The sequence below is a fragment of the Nothobranchius furzeri genome, chromosome 6, assembly GCF_043380555.1.
Source record: "Nothobranchius furzeri strain GRZ-AD chromosome 6, NfurGRZ-RIMD1, whole genome shotgun sequence".
NCBI classification, from domain to species: domain Eukaryota; kingdom Metazoa; phylum Chordata; class Actinopteri; order Cyprinodontiformes; family Nothobranchiidae; genus Nothobranchius; species Nothobranchius furzeri.
In genome coordinates, this window is record NC_091746.1 from 53,280,801 (window position 1) to 53,308,557 (window position 27,757).

Genomic DNA, 27,757 nt, shown 5'->3' on the forward strand with positions numbered 1-27,757 from the left:
AGCTACAGTGGGGCAAAAAAGTTTTTAGTCAGCCACCGATTGTGCAAGTTCTCCCACTTAAAATGATGACAGAGGTCAGTAATTTTCATCATAGGTACAATTCAGCTGTGAGAGACAGAATGTGAAAAAAAAATCCATGAATTCACATGGCAGGATTTTTAAAGAATTTATTTGTAAATCAGGGTGGAAAAGAAGTATTTGGTCAATAACAAAAATTCAACTCAATACTTTGTAACATAACCTTTGTTGGCAAGAACAGAGGTCAAACGATTACTATAGGTCTTTACCAGGTTTGCACACACAGTATCTGGTATTTTGGCCCATTCCTCCATGCAGATCTTCTCGAGAGCAGTGATGTTTTGGAGCTTTTGCCGAGCAACACAGACTTTCAACTCCCTCCACAGATTTTCTATGGGGTTGAGGTCTGGAGACTGGCTAGGCCACTCCAGGACTTTCAAATGCTTCTTACGGAGCCACTCCTTTGTTGCCCGGGCGGTATGTTTGTGATCATTGTCGTGTTGGAAGACCCAGCCACGTTTCATCTTCAAAGCTCTCACTGATGGAAGGAGGTTTTGGCTCAGAATCTCACGATACATGGCCCCATTCATTCTGTCCTTAACACGGATCAGTCGTCCTGTTCCCTTAGCAGAAAAACAGCCCCAAAGCATGATGTTCCCACCCCCATGCTACATAGTAGGTATGGTGTTCTTGGGATGCAACTCAGTATTCTTCTTCCTCCAAACACGACGAGTTGAGTTTGTACCAAAAAGTTCTACTTTGGTTTCATCTGACCACATGACATTCTCCCAATCCTCTGCTGTATCATCCATGTGCTCTCTGGCAAACTTCAGATGGGCCTGGACATGCACTGATAAACACACTATCTTGGACCGATACTTTTTTTCCTTTTTTTTGGTGCACCGTTCCTGGAGACACTGCAGCGCTACGCCCTCTGTTGTCCTGCCGGGGAATTGCTTTGCAACACTCTCCAGGAGACGGAGAAGTATGAAAGCAAAACGCTTCTGTCAATCGGTGCGTGTCTGTCCCTTGCGGAGCTGACGGAGAAGTATAAACCAGGCTTAAGCCACTGCTCCTCATTGGTTCAGACCAGCCTCATCTGATAACCCCTACTGAACCAGTCAGACTTGGCCCACCTGGCAGCCCAGTAGCAGTTCACACCAAACTCGGGTGGACACTCCAAGGACCTAGTACTTCCATTGGGCGGCTCTTTAATCCCGCCCTTTGTCTGTACACCTCTTCCAGATCCGAATAATTATTTACACACATGGAGAGACTTTGGCTAGTGGATATTGTACCACACAGATCTGAGAAATCTGTAACACGATCAAAGCAATACCATCAGGCTGTAGCACTGCTCGAGACCAAGACAGTTCGTACCATGGTGGATGGAGTTCTCAGGTACGCTACACCCCTCCTCCGTCAAGACCACATGCCACTCCTGCAGGCGCCAAAGGAATCCATCATGCCTTTGCTTCAAAGTACCGAGAGACGGCTCCTGAAAGAGAACAGTTGAGCAGAGGCATATAAGACTGAAATGCAGAAACTAATTGATGCTGGTGCTGTAAAGGAGGTTTCTGAAGAGAAACTATCAAAGGAGAGCTGATACATCCCCCACCATCTCGTCACACACAATGGGAAGAATCACATCGTTTTCAACTGCTCACACAAATACCTTGGACAGTCTCTTAACCAGTTCCTACTACCTGGCCTAACACTCGGAGCTTCTTTGTTGGAAGTCTTATTGAGATTCCGAGAGCGTCCGATAGCTGTCAGTGGAGACATTAAGGGAATGTTTCATCAGGTTTGTCTCATACCTGAAGATCATCCTTACTGAGATTCTTGTGGCGAGATCCGAAGGCAGATGAGCTCCCAAAGACCTTCGAGTGGCAAGTCCTACCCTTTGGGACAACCTCTAGCCCATGTTGCGCTACGTACGTTTTGCAGCCTCATGTAACAGACCATACTAAGCCAGGGGAAGACCTACGTGATTCCATTCAGAAATGTTTTTATGTAGATAATTGCTTACAGAGTATTGGCACATCCGAAGAAGCAAAGTCTCTTGTGGAAAGGTTGAGGAACATCCTGGTAACTGGAGGTTTTGAACTGCGACAGTGGGCTTGCAATCATCCAGAAGTTCTCAGTCACCTGCCTCCTGAAGCTAGATCAGAAAGCTTGGACTTGTGGCTAGCAGAGGATAAATCCAGTCCGATGGAAACAACACTTGGCCTCAGCTGGGATTGGAAGTCAGTCTCGCTGGGTTTTAAACACAGGCCAGTGTCCTGCGACAAGCCCACCCTGAGAAACATTTACAGAGTCTTTGCTTCACAGTATGATCCTCTGGGTTATCTGTTGCCTTTCACTACTCAAGCTAAACTTATCCTCAGGCAGTTGTGGGATAAGCAACACGGCTGGGATGATACAAACCTACCTTCTAAACTCCTTCAAGCTTAGACTGAATGGGAAGAAGAGCTTAAGTTCTTATCCCATGCGCCTATGTGCCGTTCAATGTCCATCCAGCAGAGGTCAGCCAAGAGGTGCACATTTTTGCAGATGCATCAGAACAGGCTTATGGTGCAGTGGTGTACATGAGAACTGAGGATGCCCATGAACAGGTACAAGTTACATTCATCATGGCTCTTTCGAGAATAGCCCCCAAACGACCCCTGTCAAGTTCACGGCTCGAGCTCTGTACAGCTTTGGTGGCAGCCCAACTGGCAAGTGTCCTGAATAAGGAGCTCACAGTGGTGGTTAAGCGAACTGTTCTATGGTCAGACTCTACCACCGTTCTTATCTGGTTGAACTCCCAGTCATGCCGTTATAAGATCTTCGTTGGGGCTAGAGTTGCAGAAATCCAGAAACTGGCGCTATGTGAATACTGCAAGTAACCCAGCTGATGATCTAACGAGAGGGACGACTCTCAAAGAACTTATAGAACCAAACCGGTGGTCCGACGGACCCTCCTTCCTCCTTCAGGGTTCTGACCAATGGCCAGCAAAGCCCAGCCCTGCAGCAAATGAAGACAAATCCGAGCTCCGGAAGTCTGTCTTCTGTGGCACATTGAATACTTCATCGACCCCTACATGCCCAGAAGACAAAGTTTACAAAACTTGGCAAGAACTCTTGGAGGAATCAGCATGTGATCTTCACGGACTACTGCCTTCCAGTACTCCCCCGACTGCTGAGGAGTATCGACAAGCTGAAACCATAGTTCTACGGCAAGCTCAGCAACAGTCTTTCCCGGAAGAATGCAGACTCCTAGCCGCTGGGAAGCCTGTTCTTTCCAGAAGTCGTTTACTCACTTTGGCTCCCGAACTGGACGTGTCTACCAGTGGGTGGCCGTTTACGATGTTCAGAGGATCTGGACAGCTCTACACTACATCCTATTGTCCTAGACGCCTTACACCCTTTTACCCAGTTACTCATCCAAAGATATGACCATGATCTACATCAGGGATTCCCAAAGTGTGGTGCGCGCACCCCTGGGGGTGCGCGAGCTGCCGCTAGGGGGTGCGCGAGGTGAAAAGTGTAATGGCTGCGGAGCTCAGAGAAGTCTGTCATATGTCACTATTAGCGTAGAAACTAATTTGTGGGTGGGCCAAAGAAAAAGTAAGTGGGCCCAATAAATGTAATTGAAAACAAGTATATTTTTGCGCGCGCGCGTGTCCTCCGCATGTGCCCTAGCTTCATAATAAAAATCCGCCGAGCTTCAGCACTCTGGCCTGCGCACGCCGATATGTTCCGTCGCGCGCGCGCGTGTCCTCCGCATGTGCCCTAGCTTCATAATAACAATGCGCCGAGCTTCAGCACTCTGGCCTGCGCACGCCGATATGGTCCGTATTTGATCATTTTTAACGGTGTTGGAGGAATCTGAAGGTGGCGAGTCATTCTGGCAGATTGTAATTAACACCTGTCTCGTGCAGGTGTTCTGACATTGTAAACCTCACACACAGAACATTGTGGATGTAACAAAATAACAAGAAATGATTCCCATTCAGGCTATTAACACCGTGCTGAAGATCTGAAGTTCAGAGTGCGTCTGTCAGAAGTCAGACGCGTTCCGGCTGAACCACGGCTCACGGGTGCACATGTGAGCACATCTGGGCTGGGCAGAAGTCATTTTACAACATTGGTTTAAATAGCGCGAGACGCGGTGACTGGAGCGGCTGTGCCGCGCGCGCGCACGCACACAGATTCAATAAGCACACACGCTGCTTTAACTCCGGCGCGCCTTCAGACTGAAGGCAGAAATGAACGCTGCCTCCACCACGATAAAAACTTTTAAGAGGTTATTTTTCATTCAAGGTCAAATTAAGATATTAGCTTCTGGGATGAGTCGGGTCCGCTCCAGCCAGTGACTCCTCATGAACCTGACCACATCCCATGTTACTGCAGCATGTGTTGTTCCAGTCAGCGTGGCAGCGGATCGCAGATTCAGCCACACCATAAAACAGCAATAAGTCGGTCTGAGGTAAAAGTGAACATCATGGCTATATCTTGTCCCCTATTGACATTTGATTACGCACAAGTAGGTGATCAGCTCAGGTTTACGCAGAGCAGAAGGAAGGAGAGCGCTCTGGCCGCACAGGTTAAACGTTCCTACTTTAAGAAAACCGTTAAATTGCATTGTTTATGTGCTACCTGGGCACTCTAAATATTTATTTAAAATGAAATCAAAGGAAATTGTAATGGTATCGAATGCTTATTAATTACTATTTAAAAAATGAAAGTGATGGGGATTTTTTTTAACCCTGTCTGTTTAGCTTGACATCTGATATATACATATATATATATATATATATATATATATATATATATATATATATATATATATATATATATATATATATATATATATATATATATGTATATATATATAGAGCCATGCCCCGATGTGGGGGCGGGGGTGCGTCGACATGGTCGGGACATAGAAGGGGGTGCGCGGCTAAATAAGTTTGGGAACCACTGATCTACATCATCCAGGTCCAGAGCGAGTCCTGGCAGAGTTAAGGAGGTCGTTCTGGATTCTCAGAGGAATAGAGGCAATCCGCAAATGCCAGCGGACATGCCCTGACTGTCAACGTTGGAGGGGACAACCATCTGTCCCAAAGATGTCAGATCTACCTCCTGCTCAGCTGAGATTGTTTAAACCAGCCTTTTATTCGACCAGAGTGGACTGTTCTGGGCCGGTGCAAGTTAAGATGGGAAGAAGACATGAGAAGAGATGGGGAATCATTTTTAAATGTATTACCGCGAGGGCTGTGTATCTAGAGCTCCTGAGTAGCCTAGACACTGATGCATTCCTCATGGCTCTGAGGAGGTTCATTGCCAGAAGAGGAACAGCTGCTGAACTGTGGTCAGATCAAGGAACCAACTTCAGAGGAGGAGAAAGAGAACTTAAAAAGTCCTTCTCACCATCCTTCTGGAGGTGGAATCCATCCTAAACTCTAAACCATTAGGGTATGTTTCCACAGATAACACTGATGTAGACCCAGTGACTCTCAATAGTCTCCTGATGGGGTGGCCTCATGGGTCATTGCCTCAAGTTGTCTACCCGGAGTCTGAGAACCTCAGCCGTAGACGCTGGCGACACTCCCAGATCCTGGCCGACCAGTTCTGGGTTAGGTTCATCAAAGAGTACCTTCCTAACTTGCAGGCAAGACTAAAATGGCAATCTTCTTCTCCTGAGCTCCTGAAGGAGACAGTTGTCATGTAGGTGGACAGGAGACAGTTGTCATGTTGGTGGACCCACAGTTGCCACTAGCCTTTTGGCCTGTTGGATATGTCATTAAGACCCACCGTAGTGATGATGGCTGGATAAGGTCTGCAGATGTGGACATCAAAGGACATGTGTACACCAGACTGGTTGCTAGATTGGTAGTTCTTCCATCGCTACCTTCAGGAGAAGACCAACCAACAACCAAACAGGCCCCAAAATAATGACTAACATGTTTATTATAGCAAATGTGTTAACACATTTGGGGGCGGCTGTATGAAAGGTTCAGAATTTCATAATTTACCTTTGTTAAATTTGTTGGTTTTATTTTGGTGGGAATTCAGGAAGTGACATGCTTTTATTTTGAAGAGCCTTTCACCGTGAGCTCACTTCCAGCCCTAGAATTTTCCCTTAATTTCCTTTTTGGTGAGTGTTCCTTCATTCTCCTGCAAGTCATGTTGATGTTGACAGCATTATGTTAATGCAAGAAATTGAGCCACTTTACTTCATGTCTAAGACTGCATTATTAAGTTCCTTTGTTTAATTATGGAATATTAGTTGAGTACTGAAGTACTGAAGATTTTATGCCCAACACGTTTCTTTCCTTTTATAAACATATTTAAAGTTGGTTAGCCTTGATGTTAATGACATGAGGAGTTATTTTGTTATATTTCATTTCTAGTTTTTACCTTATTTTTGCTCCAGTGAGTAAAGGCTGACAGTGTCACTTGAGTGAGAGATCTTAGTTAGCCACAAGAGGGTGCTATTGTTTGAATTTCTCTGGACTGTAAGTTGGTTAATTGAGATAAATGTGTTTTGCCTCATTCCCCCTTTCTGTATTGAATGAGAAGGTTCATTAGTAGTTTATTTTAAAAACGTATGTGACAGATGGTTAGTTCAGTGCATAGAGTGCTGATATATTGGATAATTTTATGTTCTGTAAGAGAATTTGCTGTCACCGTAATTGTTTCTTATCATGATCATTTATTTATGTTTACTGTTTCAGACTGTTGTCAATGCTGTTAACGATGATCATCAACCAAGATTAAAGATTTGGATCTACATTAAAGGACGCATCTAGCCTCTTCCTGTATTCTAACCGATACACCATATTGATAGCCGCCTCACCTGGAAAGAGCTAGCTTTAACCAAACCCTCCTTTACAGCAATGTTTTTTAGCTCGTAGTATACACCATTGCGAGGTGGCAGCAGTTTTTACAGTCTTCATTCTGACGAGATTTCATGATGACACTGAATGTGTCTTAGAAGCATCTGGCCTGAGTTTTTCAACTAAATTCAGTCTTAAATATCGCAGATATCTTGCTTTTAGTAGTGTGATATATTGTATCGTCTATCCTCCTTTGTGATCTATATCGTAGTGCCAGATTTGTGCCTACACATGCCCTTACGAGAAACACTGGTGAAAAAAGTTTTGAAAAGGGCATCATAGTTTCTACCTCCTCATGCACATCGACTAATCCTCACTCATTTGACTACTCTGCTCTGATCTGAACAGAAGGACCTACTCATACTCCGAGCCACAGCTGTACAGCCAGAACAGCGGGGGGAGCTACTTTGACACACAGGGCAGCGCGTCTCAAGTGTCCACTGTGGTGACGTCTCACGGCATGACCAACAATGGAGGAGGGAGCGCTGGAGGGATGAGCATGGGTCTGGCGGGGGGTCAGGTAATCAGCAGCAGCTCCGGGGCTTACTTGATGGACAATGCCGGACCCCACCCCGCCACCCAGACTGCACGGGCCTCCCCAGCCACTGTAAGTTGCACAGCCCCTGTAGAAAAGGACCCTTTTAGGTTATTTTCTGCTGTGTTGAAATAAGGAATGGAGTAAGATTTTTGTTCGACACCATAAGGAACAGGATATATGTCCCTGGATACATAAAGTGTTGCATCTATTGCAACGCTACTGCATTCATCTAATGTTTGTATCCTAAAGCCAGACTGCTCCTGTTTATATCGTAGCTGTTATGCATTTGTGTAATGGACAGGTGTTCCTGCTCTGCTTTGGGTTAGCGCTGCTTGCTTTGGGATCCTTTGGGAACACTTTTTTTCCCTTTGCTTTTGGCCAGTAATATGAACACATCTTTAGTTTTCTTGCTTTGTTTTGATTCCCTCCCCCCTCTCTTACATTTTTGTTGTCCTGTGCTTCGTGGTTTATCAGATTGAAATGGCGATTGAGACACTCCAAAAATCTGAGGGTTTATCCAGTCAGAGAAGCTCGCTACTCAACAGCCATGTAAGTTGCTTTTCTAAATGCCGGCCCTCGCCTAAGCCTTAAGTTTTGCAGATCGCTCTCTCTTACTGTTTCCGCCTTTCTCGATTCCTGTGCTTTGAAGCTTTTGTTTTAAATTGTAAGCTTGCTTTTGCAAAGCTCCGATGCAGCAACTTTGAGCTATAACTGAGGGTTTGGTGGACTTAGGTGTGAAAAAAGTCAATTAAAAAGTACCCATCTCGTCTCTCAGCTTCAGTGGCTGCTGGACAATTACGAGACAGCAGAGGGAGTAAGTCTACCACGGTCCACCCTCTACAATCACTACCTGCGCCACTGCCAGGAGCAGAAATTAGACCCGGTCAACGCAGCCTCATTTGGTAAACTCATTCGCTCTATCTTCATGGGACTCCGTACAAGGCGTCTTGGGACAAGGTTAGAGGCTTCCATGCTTGGTCTCTGCGTTGAACATGTGACTCAGTCAGTGTTTAATGGTTTGTTTTTGTGTTGCAGAGGGAACTCCAAATATCATTACTACGGTATACGAGTGAAACCAGATTCCCCGCTCAATAGACTCCAAGAAGACATGCAGTACATGGCCCTGAGACAGCAGCCTGTTCAGCAGAAGCAGAGGTACGACACCGAAACACTTGCTGTGGCTCAGTTCTGAGCTGTTGGGGATGCTAAAGGTTGGCCTTGTCACTTCAGGTTCAAGTCAGTGCAGAAGTTTGACAGCGGCTCCGGAGACAATTACACAAGTGGAGGCCAGCACCATCCAGGTGCTGCAGAACAGACGGTTATTGCACAGAGCCAGCACCACCAGCAGTTCCTTGGTCAGCTGATTTGCAAAATACTAAATCTTTTTTCTTCCTTCAGATCAGGTTTATTATTTTATTTCTCTGCAGATGCATCACGGGCACTCCCTGATTTTGTAGAGCTGGACCTGGGTCAGAGCAATACGGAGAACGTCAGCCCAGAGGATGTAAAGGCTCTTCAGTCCCTTTACAGAGAGCACTGTGAGGTTAGGAGAAGTCCTTTCAGTTTTCTTTCAACAGAACCACATCAGTCAGGAGGATTCCTTAATTAAAGCAAACCAGTGTCCACGATGCCACTACAGTCATACTTCGTGTCTTCATGTCTAATTCCTTTTTTTATACAGAGATAGGCTTGGTTTTTTAATCATCTTTTCTTATTTAAGCTAACAAATACAGGTCATGAAGTTGTTAACACTGTACTTATATTTTTAAAGCCTTGAAAAGTAAAATGCATTTCAATGTTTAATTAATATGTTCTGTTTTGCAGATTTCATTCTCTTTATTTAGTTTAGCCTATTTACTCGAAATAACAAATACAAATGACAACATTAAATAACGACACATGCTCTTATATCACATTACATACTGTACACGAGTTTAAAGGAAACTGTAGGAAGAAAAATGTAGCTGAAACCTGCTTCTGATTCTCATTGATTACAAAATTATTTTCTTTTTTTTAATGGCCATTAAATTTATCTAAATATATCAAACTCTTAATTTTTACCTCAGTATTACATTATAATTTGCCATTTTTGCTTCATAAAGAGTTTTAAATAGATTTTAGCTTAATGCATGGAGAACTGAAAAAACATTCTTTAATGAATATTTCTGATCATAATCAGTCACTCTTTTTCATGCTGGCTGAGCATGAAAACAGTCTCCTACACCTATCTCCTGCATTAGCTTCTGATAGAAAATAGACGGTGAATCTCTGGGATTTGAAAATCCTCACAGATCTACGTCACTTGTGGATTCGCCCATCTTGACTGACAGCGGGGAAGGTTGTTGGTTTAGCGTCCAGAAAATGGCAGAGAACATCTCAGGTAGTTGAAGCTAACTGTTAGCATTAGCAACTCCAACACACAACAGAGCTCCTCCAAGCTTGTGCTATTTGTGGAGATAAAACATCAGCATTGCAAGTCAGTGGTAGAGTTGCGTTGCTGTTGTCCAATCTGAGGCAAGATGTCCAAATATCAGGAAATAAGATTTATAATCCTGCAGCACTCTTGTTCGTGCTGATCCTTTTTTTTTGCCCCGAGTACAGCTTGCAAGGCATTCATGCCCACCGGAGACCACTACAAATTAGTTTGCCTCACCTTTAAACATTTTTCAACTCCTCATCCAGATTACACATTTGCTCTAATGAAGTATGCATAGGGGTACTTTTGAAATCACAATAAATTGTAACTTTATCCCGATCCAAAGAAATGGGAGTCCCAAAAGTGCCTCTGGGTTGATGTGTGTGTTTTGTTTTTATTTGAAAACTCGTCCCTTTATTCTCTGGATGTTTTTCAGGCTATCTTGGACGTTGTGGTCAACCTCCAGTTCAGTCTAATCGAGAAGCTGTGGCAGACATTCTGGCGTTATTCTCCCCCTGACACTGTAGAGGGTGCCACTGTAACAGAGAATCGGTGAGACCGAATAATTAATGGTACACATTTAGCTGTATAAATAAATACGTGATTCGTGTTGTAACTATGACACTTGTGTCTCTGCAGCAGTGTAAGTGAGATTGAAGCGCGGCTCCCTGAAGCACAGTTATTGTTGCTGTGCAGAAACGAGGCGGTTCTTAAGTGGATGAGCACCTGTGACCATTTAATGTACCAGGTCCTCGTGGAGATTCTTATTCCTGATGTCCTGAGACCCATTCCCAGTGAGCTGCAGTCACAAAAGTCCACTCGTGCTTCAGTAACTCCTTAATTCTGGTTACATGAGTGAACTGTTTACTGTTTTTTTTCCCGCTTCAGGTGCCTTGACTCAAGCCATTCGCAACTTTGCCAAAAGCCTGGAAGGGTGGCTTAGTAATGCCATGAATGCCATTCCACAGAGAATGATCCAGACCAAGGTGCTGTATTACTGGAAATAAACGTGTATTATTCGTATATAGAATAAATCTGTGATGAATCCTGTGTAACCAACCATGTTCTGTCACAGATTGCCGCTGTTAGTGCCTTTGCGCAAACGCTGCGCAGATATACATCTCTGAACCACCTGGCTCAGGCGGCACGCGCTGTGTTGCAAAACACATCACAGATCAACCAGATGCTGAGCGATCTCAATCGTGTTGACTTTGCAAACGTGCAGGTTAGAGCACTTCTTTGTGTTTGTGTCTTTGTATTTATTTAAGATTTTCCAGCTAATTTAAGTTTGTTTCTATGTAAAACTTATAGAGATATTTACTGTGAAATAATCAGATAATTAGTTTCAATAACTAATGTGAAATAGTTGTGTGAAGAATTATAAAATAATAATGAATCATAAGGAAATTTGAGCGATTGGATTTGTTCTTTAAGAGGTCCTTCACTAAGAAACCATTTTTACTTATTATTTTTGAAAATGAGCAGTCTCTCTGATTAACATGCAGGCTGAACATGAAAAGTCTACACATGGCTTCTGATACAAACTAGACGGTGAAACTCCAGGATTATAAAACCCTGACAGATCTATGTCACACTGTCACTTAGCCTTCATGGACTCGCCCATCTTGACTCGATGGGGAAGGCTGTTGTTGGTTTAGCGTCCAGGAAACAACAGAACACATGTCGGCTAGTAGAAGCTAACCATTAGCATTAGCAGCATCACCACACAGCAGAACTCCTTCAGGCTTGTGTTATTTGTGGAGATAAAACATTAATGTTGCAGAGCTAACAAGAGTCATGTTGCTGTTACCAGTCAGAGGTGAGATGACCAAATAAGACTCCAAATCCTGCTGTCTAAAGCTACTTTCTCCTCCAGCTGAATTCTCCTTGCTGAAACAGGTGCATCTGAGCTGCCCATCCACCTCCTCCCCACCCCCAAGTACGACTTACAAGGCATTTATTCTTACTAGAGACCACTGCAAATGGATAAAAATATAAGTGAAGGACTTCTTTAAGATCTGTTTTGGTTTTGGCTCAATGATCTTGAACGACATGAAGTCTATTTCTCTGAACAGAGTGTGTTCAGGAAGCCGAGCACATGAAACAATCCTTTTGAAAGCATTTATGTGAAGCTCCTGCTCCTCTCTCCTTGTTGTGGTTTAGGAGCAGGCATCGTGGGTGTGCCAGTGTGAGGAGGGCGTGGTTCAGCACTTGGAGCAGGACTTTAAGGCCACGCTGCAGCAGCAGAGCTCTCTGGAGCAGTGGGCAGCCTGGCTGGAGAACGTGGTCACTCAGGTGCTCAAGCCTTACGAGCACAGGCCCAGCTTCCCCAGGGCAGCTCGACAGTTCCTGCTGAAGTGGTCCTTCTACAGGTCTGGAATCTGAAACCCCTCACACACACACACATAAAGATCTAATGTTTACATGTTTTTCTGTCTGTGCAGTTCTATGGTGATCAGAGACCTGACCCTGCGCAGTGCTGCCAGCTTCGGCTCCTTCCACCTGATCCGCCTGCTTTATGATGAGTACATGTTTTATCTAGTGGAGCATCGTGTGGCTCAAGCTACAGGAGAGACGCCCATTGGTGTCATGGGCGAGGTGAGCATTATGGGCTGTTTTTCCTTTTCCGTTTTCATTCTGTTTCTGAGTAATTTAACCGTGCTCCATGAACAGAGGACGAATCGTGTGTTACTGGACTTATCAGTGTGGATAAACAACTGATGTCTTCTGTTTGCTTTTTCAGTTTGACAACCTCAACAACTTATCCCTTACTAGCATCGATAAAGGTAAGGCAATCAGGGTGAATCTGTTTATGTAAAACCTGCAAGTGTTTTAGCCATCAAAGGTGCCGTCAGAGATTTTATTTGATTTTTTTCGAACATTTTTGGCAAATTGCTTGAAAAGCTCTTCACAGTCTGATGGCGACCAATAAGTTAAATAATTTGTCGGGGGGAAAAAAGAATAATTTTAATCACCTCTGAAACGTACAATCCTGTGGAAACCTCATCCAGTCCAGTGCTGGTCCCCATTCGAAATGATTGCTCCTCTGAATTTCTGTCACCAAACTGCACATAATACCCTCTGTGCACAAAACGCACGTTCTTGGCAGAGCGGCCAACAAAGCACATTGGCTGATGTTCGGTTTACAGTTGGTTCTGGAATATGCCTACAGAATAAAAAGATCAACAGATGATGCCATCTCTACCACCCTCCACACTGTTCTGGCACACCTGGAACAACCAGGTACATACGCAAGGCTGCTATTTGTAGACTACAGCTCTGCATTCAGCAACAGCCTCCCCAGCAGACTATTCCACAAGATGTCTGACCTTGGCCTCGAGCACAACATCTGCCTCTGCATACAAGACTTTCTAACAAACCGACCACAGTTTGTTGAGTTAGGCCACCACCATTCCTCCTCCCTGGCCCTCAGCACGGGAGCTCCACAAGGCTCTGTGCTGAGTCCCTTCCTGTTCTCCCTTTACACACACACACACACACACACACACGACTGTAAGCCCACCCACAACACCATCATTACATTTGCTGATGATACAACTGTGGTGGGCCTAATCAGCCAGGGAAATGAGTTAGCTGTGTTCTGAGGGCTCGCTCATGAGAGCGGTAGTTAGGGACCATCAACAAATTTCTAGTCATTAGGAAAAAATGTTTTTACTGCTTTCAAATGAATTAATTGACTCAAAATCAATTCTCAGTTGTGTTACTAAACAGAATCAACAAGACAACCATTTTTAACATATTTCATACAATCTTATCTTTTTTATTAATATTTTTATGAGAAATTATGTATTTTTCTTCAATAGCTTCTAGGTAAATTGATCTAAATACTCAAAACCAATTGTGTTACTAAATTAGACACTCCCCCCTCCCCGACAGCTCACCACTGTGGCTTAAAGAAATCCTAGAGGAAACCCTGAAGAAAGAATACTGCACACAAAATATCTCAGAAATATCCACTCCTGCCTCCTCCATCTGCCTCCGTAAGGTTTAATACAGGGCTGGATTAAAGCTGTAATAATTTCACCTTGTATTTCACAATAAATGATCAGAAGAAAACAAAATGCCAAAAAAAGTGTCTGTAGTCAAATAAGTGTAATAAAGAGAGCAGAAAACTCATGTAAAACATCCTTCAACATCATTTGAAGCTAGAATAACCATTAAAGCATCAGAAGAAAATATGATCAGAAAAGCTGACTCATGAAACAAAAATACGTCTGTTGGAAAAACAGAATAAATTGTGCGTAAATGAGCTGCTTTTCTTCTGCGTAGATGAGACGAGCGGGATGGACAGTGACTTGGAAGAGGATGTGGAGGAGTCTGGGGAACCGCTCCCCAAACGGGAGAAGTCGGAGCATGAGGTAATCCAGGTGATCCAGGTCGGGGCGCTAGAAGACGGGATCCACCCCGTGGTGGGAGTTGTTCAGCAGAGTGTGCTCCACTCACTGCCACAGCCCCCCCAGGACCACACCGACCACATCCTAACCTCGTCCGTGGGGACTCCCACCATCCGCCACTGCAGCACCACCGGCAACACGTACGCCTCTGTTTGAAGGTCCAAGGCTCACCTTGTCTGCCTAGTCTAGCTGTCTCACTCTCCACACACACACACACACACACACACACACAGCTCTTTTTCTCTCTCTCTCACTCCTCTTCTCCAAGTCTAGATGTCTGCATTGTTTCCATGTGTTGTCTCTGCACTTGTGTGGACTTGTTCTCCTGCCCAGCCTGGTCAGTGGAGGAGTGACACTCCAGCCAAGATGTGCCCTGTCCTTGTCTGACTGTTTGGATTCTGGATGTGTTAGTCATCCTGTCCGTCTGTGCTCTAGACACGGTGCGGCAGCCGGTGGAAGGGACCGGGAGGAAAAAGGACTAATTCGACCTGTTAAAACGTTTCCTCTTCAGACATGACTTACTGCTTCTGTCTGTGCACACAGATGGGCTTGATTCTGCCAAACTACTGATGCCTCAGAGCTCAAATCCATGTCACCAGTCCCAGGAGAGCAATCTCACCCGCCCACTGTTTTATATTTCAGTTGGTATTAGTCAGATTTCATGGTGCTATGACTGTTTTTGTTTTCTCATTTATTTCAGCTGCCCCTCCTGATTTGAGTATATTTTGTGCACCCTGATGGTTGATGCTCTTCTGATGTGAGACTAGCTAGCAAACAGACTTTTAGTTTACATTTAATACCGGATCACAGGACGGTTCGGTTTGGTAGTCATGTTTGCTACATGCACATAAACATTTGCAACTCTAAACCACAAAAATGACACAAAAAAATCAATACTGCTGCTGTTGCATTTAGCATTGAGATGTCAAAAAACAAACAGTGCTAGCTCTTCTATGCACCCTGTGCATAATGCTTGCCTTTTTTTTTTTTTGTAGACGCTTTTTAGTGTGGTTTATGGACACGTTCCCCTGGTTTAGCGCTTTCTGTCTTAATGACATTTCTTACGTTTGCAGTGGACCAAAAATAACAAACCAACAAGCGGAAGCTAAGAGTGAGCCGTCTGAGCCACCCAAAAGATATATTTTATTTTTAAATGCCGTTTCCTGTCCCGCAGTGCCATGTTGCAAAGCAGAGAGAATGTCAGGGATTCAATGTACCTCGGCTTTATTCTAGTGCCTTATCCTTGAACGCAGCTGTCCGTGTAGTCCTGACCCGTGTGCTGTTAGAGCGCCCGCAGCTCCTCCGCATCGTCCCAGCCGCAGATTCGGTTTTTTCTGGTGACTTGTGGCTGGATTTGGGCTGGCTCATCAGTGTTGGGGTCTGTGGGATGCAGGCGCAGACACACGTTTTTTTTTTTTTTTAATGTTATCTGGATCAGCTTTTCTAAACTCCTAGTCTTTAGCCTTGCTCCGGCCCTCACTCTGCCTTCTCGAGAACTATTCTTGCATTAGCCTTTGTCATTAGATGAAGTGTGCATGTGTCCGTGTATGTATGTATGTGTGTGTGTGTGTGTTTGCGCGCGTGTATGTGTGTTTGTTTGGACACATCCATCAGTCACCCTACCTCAAACCAGTGGTGCCAGCCCTTTGATGCGTGCAGCACAGTCACCAAACCTATTGCACACACACACACACTCTCTCACACACACACACACACACACACACACACACACACCACTGTACTGCACAAATCTCAACGTGATGGAGAAAAATCTGCATTACTTTTCTCTCACCTCTGATACATTTTCAGTTTTATAACCCGTAAAAATAAATTCCTTTGTTCCCTGTTTGAAGTTCATCTTTGTACAGTGGACCAAAAGTAGATATTTTCTAATATTCAAAGAGATATAGAGATATATATGTATAGTATATAAAATGCTGACACACTACATATATTTGTTGCTTTTTATGTGTTTTTGATCTGATAAGACGTGAATGTTTCTCTGCGGTAGCTCATCTGTAATTAGCTTATAGACTGTGAAGTGTGAAAGGTGTCGGTCGGGACTCACTTCTGATTTTGTAGAACTATACTTGAACTGTTCTAGCCTTCTATGTCGTGGCGAATGTTGAGATTAATCCTCTAAAAATAGGAAACTTGTTGCTCCATTTATAATGCTCGTTTAAATGATCTGTATCATTTTCCTTAAAAAGTTAATTTATTAATATTTATTGGGTTTTTTTTTGTTGTTTTTTTTTTCTTTTGGGTCTTATGTTATAATGGTCTCTGAGGAAGAATCGTAAATTACTCAAATGACAGATCCTACTGTACAGAAAGTTTTTGTTCCATCTTTGTGGATTTAAAAAGGGGCACTGCGTTTGCTGTAATCACTACGTCTTTGAGATATTAACAGTGCACTGGATTTTTCCCCTTTTTGTGGGGTTTACGTTGTGTAGGTGGGAAAGTGCAAATACATCGTCTTAATTAGGCTACTGGATCAGCAGGTGTTTTGGTTGAACTCGGGCAACCTAAGCCCAGTTTCCTCCTAGTTTATACTTTACTTCTATCATGTTGGCTTGAAATGTTCAACCCGATCTAGGAACTTTTGTTTCCAGTTAAATTTTTTTCTTATATAAAAGGCGATTTAACTGCACATAAGTTGCTGTAAGCTGCAGACTTTTATTTTCTATTTTGCATCTCCGTTATGAACTTAAGACAGGACACATCTTAGTGTGAACCTAAATTCACATTCAGGTTCTCAAGTGCTCACAATAGCTAATAAGTAGGGATGTTCGATATTGGCTTTGTTACCGATATCCCAATATAGTCTAACTCTTGATTTCCGGGACTAATATAAAACAATACCAATGTATGCGGGGTCCTCCCTCATAAAGAAAACTAAATTGTTTTAGGCAACTAACATCACAGATAATTCCATCCTGCATAATTAAACTTTAGGCATTAAACCTAGTTTATACTTCTGTGCGCAGAGGCGCAGTGACACACGGTCGCCACAAGGGCTCTCTGTTAGGCATGCAAGGACGTAGGAGTAGTTGAATTTTATAATCTATCCATCAGACTCAACAGAGAGTGCATGTCTGTGATTGGTCAGCCCCCAGCTCGATTCCACTTCCTTTAAATTCGTCAACAGCGCCAGCTTGTTCGCTCCCGTTGAATTATTTGTGAGAAAAGCTTTTGTCCCTCGAGATCAAGCAGTTCCAGCTCAATGAAAACTTGCTGTGTGTGTGTGTGTGTGTGTGTGTGTGTGTGTGTGTGTGTGTGTGTGTGTGTGTGTGTGTGTGTGTGTGTGTGTGTGTGTGTGTGTGTGTGTGTGTGTGTGTGTGTGTGTGTGTGTGTGTGTGTGTGTGTGTGTGTGTGTAAAAACTTGCTGATGAAGTATAAACTGGGCTTCGCTCTGTGCTAAATATCACGGCTACCTCAGTTTAAGTTAGGTCAGTGGTGTGTATAAAATGTGCATGGCGTGTACAACTTGTCCTTGAAAGGTTGAAAACCCAATTTTACATGTTAATGCCACTATTGGCCGATAATATCGGACATCCCTACTTATGTTTTACACTACGTTCTATATGTAACCTGATCATCATGTTGCACTCAGTATTCAAATTATTTAAAAAATTATGAAAAATGGCCCAAATTTTGTACAAAATCACGAGTTCTTGGATTTGAAGTTATTTATTTTCCCCTGTGGTATGTTTATCATTATGCTTGATCGTTATAACTAATGTTCTTTTATTTAATTTAATCTCAACCTTCTTAAACAGATGGTGACGTGTATTGTTTTGGGCCTAAGTGGCTCTAAGGGTGTTTGTTTAAATCACATTTGTGTGTTGATTTTTTTTATTATTGTTTTGGGATCGTAAGTGCTTTCGGCTCCTGCACAGATGCCATTGTGCTGCAACAATCTACGCTCCCACCAGAAAGTGGTGTAAGCTGCCTGGGTAACACTGGACTGATGGTGATGCTGCCAACGCTGCTTGTTTTGTTTGTGACAGATGTTTTAGCGAGAGAATGCCACCTCCAGCTGTTAATGATATAAGCTAGAATCGCCTCTTCATGTGGGAAACGCGGCAGCTTCTCTGAACCATAGCAAACTCCGGTGCCTTGGATTTCACCCGGACCGCAGCAGAAAGCCCTGGGGGGGGGGGGGACTACTGGGTCTCTGGCGGGACACCACAGAGACCTATCCCTGACTACTGATTACACACACTTAACTATTTACACCTGCAAACTACTTTTAAATGTATAAAACTAGTAAATGCACCAGGAGAGTTCCCGTCGGTGAAAAAAAGGCTCTCCGAGATGGTTTCTCACGATCGTGATTTCTTTTGTCGGATATTTTCTAAACGCTGTGACCTGTTTGAGATTTGTAAGTGCCATTTGACAGTTTAGTGAGTCGTGGCCATCTGTAGCACGCCGCTTGATGCTAGCACAAGCATTTTAGGTGGTGGCATTTGGAGAAGGCTTTTTGTTTTTATTCTTCTGACAAAAAAATGTGTATATCAAAAACTGAAAAGGTATATTTATTTGTGTACTAATTTGTTCTTTTAGTGAACCTTTTATGATATGTTGACTTAAGTGCTTTTGTGATTTCCTTTTTGGTTCCTCTATTTTGGATAATGTATAGTATCTGATATAATATATACACACAGGATTCATGTGACTTTTTTTGTGTGCCGTTAAGTTTGCTTCATACAATGTATATTCTCAAATTGGCAAGCGAAACGATGTGTGTAGGGTGGTTTGTATTGTGTATTTTACATGAAAACGACGACTAATGGGGGACTTTTATATTTACAGAGACATCATCATTTAGTGTGTCGTATTGATTATAGAAACTATTAAAGACACATGTAGTTTTGTTTTCTGAATATTTCAGATCTCAGCTCAGGCTAGCTTCTTTGTGTTGTTTTCTTACGATTTGTGACTCGTCTTTGCAGTAATAAACGTTTTCTTGTTCAGAGTTTGTGTCCTTTCTCTTGAGTTTGACTCGCACACTAAAAAGTGTTAGCCCATTACATTTTATTGATACATATAAACCTCAATATGTAGTTTACATCAGTTTAAAGATCAATGAGCATGGATTTGTATTTCCTGTAAACCACACTTCTCAATTACTAACGATCAGATGTGTAAATGTAGCAAAAAGAGTATAAAATACTGCCAGAACTCAACTCTAAAATACTTCTCCATCAATAGAACTGAACAAAAACCCAAATGTGTAAAACAAACACACTAACACTGAATCAACTGCAGCCTTGTTTTTAAAGTTCTTTTGGCATCATCATGGTTTGCTCTCCCTCACAGGTAATTCCTCGGCCGTTTTGTTTCATCCAATTTGTTATTCCCAGATTTGAAAACGGGCAGTAATGCAGCCATTTTTAAGTGATTCACCATCCAAACTATTCCGAGTTTGGGCCCTTGGAAAAGTTTGGCCGCCATTTAAGTTGATAGCAAGAAAGCAAAATCTGAGTGAAAGTGGCCACAATTCAAACTAGGAGATGCAAGAATGAGATAAAAGTGCTGATGGACACCTAACTGCAAACATTTTCTTTTGAAATATTTATAATTCAAATGATTTATATATAAAAAAGATTTGAAATCAATTCAGGAAGTAACACTAAGATGTACGTGATGAGATGCTGAGCTCTACAGCAGGTTCTTCCAACGCTGTGTGGTAAAACCAACAAAACCGTTAGCATTTTTAACTTTTTTTTTACAGACTACATCTTATGAGAACATGAGTTTTATACACTTTTCCATAGATGTCCTGAACGGTGATCTGTGAGGGGAAACTTCTACTACAGGAAGTTTTTTTCAGCCAAAGAAAGCCATTAAAGGAGAACTGGACCAGCAGTGTACTCCCAACTAAATACAGATTTAGGACATGATCACTTTATTTATTTACGTTTCTTCTCGCATAAAAGTCTAAAATTTGATTTCCTTTTAAGCTCAGTGTTAGGGTAGTTATACCATTGCTTGTGTTTTTGCTTTAATATAACGTGATTTCATTGAGTTAACGCTGATTTCTGATTGGTCATGCGTCTCTAAGGAAACTAACTCCTCCCAGTAGGACAGGATTACTTTTAGCATAGCAGGAGCTCAATGTTTTAGAGAATTCTCCCGTAAAGGAAATTTTAAAAGCTGTTTGGAGTACAGCGCCAGCCTTTAGGTCCTCCTAGTACAGCATTCATAAAATCACAGTCCTCCTTTGGCATTCCAGGCCTACAGGTGAAGTGGTGAGTTAACAACAGATTTTTTTTCTTTCACACAGTTCATTGATTTCTTTTAGCTCAGTCGAGAGGCTGCGGGTCAGCTATGGGCATGGTGTGCAGGACTTCATCTAGTAGCTGCAGAGCTCGATGTAGATGGATCTCGATCCAGCAGGGTGTCTCTTTAATGCTCTGCCGGGGGTAGTCTGGCCCCCAGCCTTTTACGAAGCTCATGCGCAGGATGCACAGCCTGCGCAGGTCATCGACCCCGATGCCTGCAGCAGCAGACAAACCTGCAGGGGAAGTTTAGATCAATGAGACGCCACTGGCTAAACACAAGCACAGATATCCTAACTACTCTCTTTGTGAGTAGTTGGAAGCATTAGGTTAAGGGGGAGCATTACATGAAATCAGCCAACACACATTAATGCTCCTTCACTTTAAATGTTTGAAATAAACTTTAAAGTTGTGTGACTTTGCTATTACTAAAAAAAGATGCAGCAAATGTTGATCAGCTGTGAGTGAATTAGGTTAATTATGATGAATTTCCTGATTAACTGACAATAGGGAAGCTCCGATCAGGTTATTCTGCTCACTGATACTGATAGCTTAGCTACATGATCTGGGGAAAAAAGGAACAATGACATCTCCCAAATTTAGACAAAAACAGGTTTGTACCTGTAAAGGTTTTTTTCAGTTCCATGTCAGCCAATCATAAATTAAGCCTAAGAGACGTTCACTGCAGCTGTTCAGATACAGCTAAGTGGTTTGTTGGTATATTTGCTACTTTATTGATAAATGACTCGCACTTGTACAGCGTCTTTCAGAGTCAGAGGACTCTAAAGCACTTTACACCAGTGTATCATTCATCCATTCACACACACATTCACGCACCATCATTTTGGCTCACAGCATGTTCTCATTAGGATCTGCAGTAAAAGGGTAAAAGATGTAAACTACAGAGAGGGGAAGAACAATAAATGTGTTATTACACTCTCATAGGAATAAACTTGAAATTTACTTTCAGGTTCTAAGTTTTGTTTTAATCAAATTATACATGTTCTATCACAAAATAAGCTGTCCTTAGTGAAGGCCTGGTATATTGGACCCTTGGATTTATTCAATTCAAAATTGATTGCTGTAGTAGCTCAGAATAATAATAATAATCAAGTCATCAAAGAGTTATTGTATATTACAATGGCTGTTGGCAGGAAGGATCTCCAGTAACGAAACTGAAGAAGCCTCTGACTGAAGACACTCTTCCGCTGTCTAACAGTCTTGTGAAGAGAATGCTCAGGGTTGTCCATCATTTTCTTGATTCTCTGAAGCTTACAGCTTATTAAGCCTTTTCCTCTAAACTGAAGGTGCCAGGGTTTTTAGTGTGTGGCTTTTTTATCCTCCTCCCCACATCAAGCTGCTCTATAATTCTCTTGGTCACAGTGCTTTGCTGCAAGAAAGTCCCTGACATAATTCCAGACCCACTGCCCCCCCAGAGAGTTTGATAATGAGAAGCAATCACAGTAATGCACTTGCTGCAGGCCAAGTGCAGCAGTAAGAGCACTCACTGATGGCAGGGGCGATGCCTCCCACTGAGCCAGGACCGGGAATGTTCCCCGCCACCGCGGCTGCCTGCGCTGCAGCTGCTGCCTGAGCCGTCGCCGCCTGCTGCTGCATCTGCCGGTGGCACTGACGCAGGTCAAACACCTGCCAGAGAACAAAAAATATATATAATAAATACCTCCTAAATCTCTGGTCAAGAAACCCATATGACTTAATGTTAACTTGACCAGGTCCACAACTGGATCTGAGCTGAAACGTGTCAACGATTAAAACTTTTTTCCCAAAATCCAATGTGAAAGTAGACACCCCTCATTTGGGCAAATGAGTCACCTTTTGCATATTTTTATGCTGCCATGTGGGTCTTACCGTCTTTATAAATACTCCAAACGTGAAAAAAAATCCATTTATACATTTTCTGTCAGTGTTTGGTTTTAGAAATTATGTGCCTAAAACAAAGTTTCAAAAAGTCCCCATTTGTGATGTCACAAACTGGAAAAATAGTATAGAACTACCTCTCACTAGCAAAAGACCTCCTGCTGGAGGAACAGCAGCTCTACTCTGAGCACCTCCCGGATATCAGAGCTTCTGACTTATAGCAGCCTGAGCGGGGATGAGTGGGAGTGGCCGGCTCCAGCTTGTTTTCTTAAAGTGTCAAGAGCCCTGAAATGGCTCATTCTGGAAGATACTGAAACTGCTGAACTGGCTTTTTGTGAGAAGGGTTTAGTGTAAAGAACTTTTTGAAGATATTTGGTATTGAACATAGAAATATTTTATCTAAGGAAAAAAATGAATATGTATTTTATACTTTATAATGTACCTTGAGATGACTAGTGCTTGTAACTCAAGTTACTGAAAATGTAACGACTAATAAAAGTTATGTGCTATAAGTATCCACTACTGAAAAAAATGAATATACTGCTCTAACTAGTTACTTTTGTAATGCATTACTCCCAACACTGTATTTTAAGCAAAGTAGCTTTATATCCAAGTACAAATTTTGTACTTGTAAACACACATGATAACAGACAACAGAAGCATTCGGATTTCTGGTAAAACCCCCCTTCAAATGTTCAGCTTTTCAAAGTAAGAGCACCTTGCCATCACCCCACCTTGATGTAAGCACTGGGGTAGATCTTATGGACAGCGTCGCCTGGAGCCCGGCCAGCCTCCCGGTCCAGATAATAGCTCTGCACAAACACGGCGTGATCACTCAGACAGCGCACCCACACGTCCCCCTCTCCCTTGCATTCCAGCTGAACACCTTTGCCAATGTGAAGCCTGAAAAGACACACCGAAGAGGAAAGGGCTTGAAAACAAGGTAGAGTTAATATTTAAACATTACACTTTATTAGTTAAAAGCACCTTCAAATAAGTGGTAATAAAAAGAAGCCAAAGCACACCTAGCTCTCTCTATGTTCTCTGTCCGGTGGACATTACTCAGTTGACCCAAGCAGAATCGGTCACCCCCTGAGGGATCCACATAACCGTCCACGGTAACTACGGGACATGTGGACGGCACCTTAAACGTCTCCCCAACTTGAACATCCATCTCAAAGTACGCAATGGAGCACCAGTATTCTGGGGCTGGAGAACAAAATCAACCAAATGTCAACGTGACATACTGATGATTAATAGTAAAAATGCTTTTAGCTTAGTCCTCACCTGGATGGTTGGATATGGGCGGCTGGAATGCTATTTCATTGGTAACAGGCCCTGAAAATGTCATTTTAGTGTTAATAATGAATTTAAAACACCCAGAATTGCTTTTATAAAGATTTATTTATCAGGGTTTATTATGATTTATTAGGCTGCTGAAGCAACATCTAAAAAACGTCATTAAACACGAGGAAGAATGTCGATTACTCATTTTTGACCACTATAACTAGTTTTAGTACATTATTTAAATAATATGTAATCTTTTGATGAATAAATGAATGCTGAAGAAAATGACATTAATCATCAATGTTTTGGTGCTGCAGCTAGAATTTTAAAACGCTAAAACTTTTTTTTTATCTAATAAAATAGTTTTTACAGAGTAACAAATATGAATAAGCAAGCTTGTTTTTGAACTCCACTGCTGCAGAATTCTCCTTGAACCTAAAATATCTTGCAGGCAGAAAAGTTACTTGCTGAACAAAATAAAACTTAAGTTTTTATTTTTCCTTATTTGGGATTATGTAATTATTCCATAAAACTATGTGCACTAATATTTTAATGTTTATTGTGTTGTCTCTTATCTTGTATTTTACTTTTAATAGCCTTGTTATTGTTTGAATCTTTGTGGTTTTATTTCCATGCTTCATGCTTTTTGATGGTCGTTCTCAGGGAGGGTATACCAGTGCACAATTTCCAGGAACTAGCAAGGGGCTCTTTACAATGCTCTTCAATTACTTTGAATAAAAATGACAAAAACTAACTTGACTTTTTAAACATAGGTATAATTTTTAAAATGCAGGTTTTAGTAAATTATCAGTTTTCTCTCATTTACAGAAGAGGATAAAACAATTCTTTTATATCTAAATTGTGAACAAATTAAATATTTTCCTCTTTTGCAAATATTTATCAAAATTGTAAATTGCCCTTGTTCTGCACTAATAAAGTTTTATTTAGATGGACTGAGAGGGAAAACTTCTCTGGATTTTTAAGACTTCAGACCCCTGGTCGACACTAAATAAGCTCCACTCACAGTAATGTCCCGTGTGAGGCATAGGTGGATGGTGTTGGAGGTGTCCATTCTGGTGCTGAGGCACCGCTGGGGGGAAGTTGCCGTTTCTGCTCCAGTTGGGTGTCGGATCTGTTCGAGACACAGATGTTCACTTAACCCCACCAACCATCTCCACAATATTTGTAACCTGCTATGTTCTCTTTCATCTGTAAGCGGGACATGGACATAGTGTCGCGTCTCACTTGAAGGGCCGGCACTAATGGCGGAGAAAGCCGAAGAAGAAGCGGAGCTGCTGCCCTCCGAAGGGGGGAGCAGAGGGGGGTTAGAGAACTGCTCCTGAGGAACGGGCCTTGACGGAGGATGCTGGATTGTTTGCAGGTGGTTTTCGGAGCTGGAGTGAGACTGCGGGTTGTCATAGTCGAACTCGTCTTTCACAATAAGCGGGCCTGGCAGGAAATGACAGACACCATTAAAACTGATGAACATCCACAAAATCTACAGCGAGGAAAAAGGAAGCTCTGTACCTGAATTTGAAAGAGTCAGTGTTGACAAGTCTGCAAACACATTCACAGAAATAAATAAATAAAGCACGTGAATCGGCTCCACCTAACTTCATGTTGGGCTTGTTTTACAACAAATGTGAACACTAATACTCGCTCATATCACAAGTTCATAATATGGACTTATTTTTAAATAATAAAGTGTAAAAAATGTCTCAATTCAGATGAATCATGCAGATTTTACCTAGGAAAATCTGGAATTTTCTTACCAATTCCCGGAGAAACTACCCTCTCGTAGTGGTATGGGTTGACACAAACACTGTCACATTTCAGGTCGAAGGCATACTGGCAGTATTTCACATGTTTTAACTCATTCTTGTGTAAATCTGGCCATCGCCAAAGTCTGGCATAGACGACATGCGGGAAGCCTTTACGCCCTGCGACCTAAAGCACAGAAAGACGACATACGATATGCATTACTTTCTCTTCACATCTTACTGAGGAGTGACACAAATCTGGTGCTGCACCATACCTGCAGGCGTCCATCCAATGTGCGTTGTATGGTCACGCACTTGCTTGGATGAGCTCCATTTGTGGTGATGGCTGTGATGAGGGAATCCAACTCATCTTTCTTCTCCTTCAACTTCTTGACAAGACTCTCTATGGCTCGCTTAGCGAAGCTCTCACTCTCCCCTCCCTGTCGGTGGCACATCAGACTATGCACGATGCTCAGGCAGGCGTCGTTGCTTGTGGGAGTGTTTGTGATTGACATCTTGCTTTGCTGTTTTCACTATTTTGTGAAATTTTCAGCTGTGTCCTCTATATTTTTAGCTGGAGAGTGTCCCGTGTTCAGCTACAAAAAAAGAGACTGATTAACTGTTTTAATCAAAAGAATTCCATCTATAGGGGATCTAAATATCTGGATCATTCCAAGTCTGCTTCTAAAACAAAGGTTAAAACGGTAAACTTGAGCTTCAACTGTTTTGTAAAGAAGTAGGACTTGTGAAATCTGCAGAAGTCTTTCATAAAGGCAGCACTGAATTATGTTGAGTGTTTAATACTTTTCACAGAACTCATTTGTGTGTTAGCTTGAATTTAATTTTGTCTGATTTTAAAACTGGACAGATGGTAAATGGCCTGGATTTGATATAGCGCCTTCTAGAGTCCTGGAACCCCCCAAGGCGCTTTACAACACAAATCAGTCATTCACTCATTCGCACACACATTCACACCCTGGTGGGGATGAGCTACGATGTAGCCGCAGCTGCCCTGGGGCGCACTGACAGAGGCGAGGCTGCCGAGCACTGGCGCCACCGGTCCCTCCGACCACCACCAGCAGGCAACGTGGGTTAAGTGTCTTGCCCAAGGACACAACGACAGCGACAGACTGAGCGGGGCTCGAACCAGCAACCTTCCGATTAGCACTTAAATCCTGTGCCACCGTCGCCCAGATTGCAAACACTTCCTGTACTAAACTGGAATTTAAAATCTGAAGACATTTCACACTAACCTCTAAAACCACATCCGGGTTCATGCAAACAGGAGCTCTCCATAAATGCTAACTAACCGTCAAGGTTTAAACAAGTAAAAAGCTACCCAACAAAAAGGTTTGCTAGCGCTACTCAGCTAAGCAGCTCCGTTAGCATATGCTACAACTTAGCTAACGATAGGCTAGAAAGCTATCAATCCATCACCTAAATTAAATAAAAAATGTATATATTTACTTACAGCAACTCTATGTGCAGGAGCGGCGTCCAGATGGGAGAAAATGTTATACAACAACCGTTTATACCAAAATGTGGATCTGACGTTAAGGTAATTGTTGCTAGCTTGCTAGCACATAAGCTAACAGACTTTCATCTACCTGAAGCTTCTTTCCTCCTGGCCCCAAATCCAACCCCCTCACTAAAAATTAAATGGCATATTAGTTGAGGTAGTTCTTGTTCTTCCAATACAGGAGTAGCGCTTTGTTCTAGTTTTGAATATGCTGCACAACCACCCACAGTAAACGCTAGGGCTGACTGGCTAGCTAGCTGCCCACGAAAATAAACAAAAAAATCTCCACCCACCACGCTCAAGACAGGCGTGGCGCTGCGGCGCTACACTGATCATTGCTTCGGTTTTGAAACTTCAACGTTTGTTTTTTTACAATGACTCGAACTATTGAAATGGTTGCTGAGAAAAGAATCAGGTTCAGTGAAATCCAATTAAATTTATTTTCTTGGGAAAGACGGCCGGTGATTGACTAGAAGTCAGGACAGACTATAAGCCAGTTTGTTGGTTTAAGCTTTTAAATCAACTCATGTGAAGCTGAAATGAATGGGACAATATTGTCAAATCAATCAGAGAAGCCTGTATTATATTATATTGAACTGAAGTATTATGTGGGATTTAGTGGCATCTAGTGGGAAAGTTGCAAATTGCAACTAAATATTTTTTACAATTCTGTCCTCTCCTGTCAAGTGTATTAGACTGGTGGGGTTACTGTTATGCAACATTTAACTCCTGAAAATAAATAGTTCCAGATATAATTT

At 42.5% G+C, this 27,757-nt stretch overlaps 2 protein-coding genes across 5 annotated transcripts in view; one reads left to right on the forward strand and one right to left on the reverse strand.

Annotated features, from left to right (window-relative positions):
• Positions 1-19,249, forward strand: part of rfx3 (regulatory factor X, 3 (influences HLA class II expression)) — a 34,500-nt gene extending 15,251 nt beyond the window's left edge. For 2 of the 4 annotated variants that reach the window (XM_015942006.3, XM_015942012.3), the window contains exons 4-17: positions 7,251-7,509; positions 7,915-7,989; positions 8,216-8,397; positions 8,476-8,595; positions 8,671-8,795; positions 8,868-8,983; positions 10,293-10,408; positions 10,496-10,650; positions 10,745-10,842; positions 10,932-11,081; positions 12,020-12,228; positions 12,301-12,454; positions 12,600-12,642; positions 14,147-19,249. In XM_015942006.3, coding sequence (XP_015797492.1) covers positions 7,251-7,509; positions 7,915-7,989; positions 8,216-8,397; positions 8,476-8,595; positions 8,671-8,795; positions 8,868-8,983; positions 10,293-10,408; positions 10,496-10,650; positions 10,745-10,842; positions 10,932-11,081; positions 12,020-12,228; positions 12,301-12,454; positions 12,600-12,642; positions 14,147-14,427 — 2,083 coding nt within the window. In that variant the 3' untranslated portion in view covers positions 14,428-19,249. The remainder of the gene's footprint in view (positions 1-7,250; positions 7,510-7,914; positions 7,990-8,215; positions 8,398-8,475; positions 8,596-8,670; positions 8,796-8,867; positions 8,984-10,292; positions 10,409-10,495; positions 10,651-10,744; positions 10,843-10,931; positions 11,082-12,019; positions 12,229-12,300; positions 12,455-12,599; positions 12,643-14,146) is intronic. The other 2 variants (XM_015942018.3, XM_054744344.2) reach the window with 2 other exon arrangements.
• Positions 19,250-19,291: 42 nt separating this feature from the next.
• On the reverse strand, positions 19,292-27,490 carry smad4a (SMAD family member 4a). Its single transcript, XM_015942036.3, has 11 exons — positions 26,952-27,490; positions 25,756-26,076; positions 25,493-25,667; positions 25,248-25,277; positions 24,966-25,169; positions 24,745-24,852; positions 23,721-23,771; positions 23,459-23,642; positions 23,168-23,336; positions 22,064-22,202; positions 19,292-20,791 (listed from the first exon to the last, which is right to left on the reverse strand). The coding sequence occupies exons 2-11, from the start codon at positions 25,993-25,995 to the stop codon at positions 20,580-20,582; spliced, it is 1,512 nt and encodes a 503-aa protein (XP_015797522.1). The 5' UTR covers positions 25,996-26,076; positions 26,952-27,490; the 3' UTR covers positions 19,292-20,579.
• Between the last annotated feature and the right edge of the window lie 267 nt (positions 27,491-27,757).

Bases quoted from the DNA above. Each gene is read 5' to 3' on its own strand.
- smad4a (XM_015942036.3), bottom strand. From the start codon at position 25,995: ATGTCAATCACAAACACTCCCACAAGCAACGACGCCTGCCTGAGCATC. The intron at 25,278-25,492 runs GTAAGAAAATTC...ATGTGTTTGCAG, and splicing joins GGTAGTTTCTCCGGGAATTG to ACTTGTCAACACTGACTCTT. The intron at 23,337-23,458 runs GTGTGCTTTGGC...GTGTCTTTTCAG, and splicing joins GAGAACATAGAGAGAGCTAG to GCTTCACATTGGCAAAGGTG.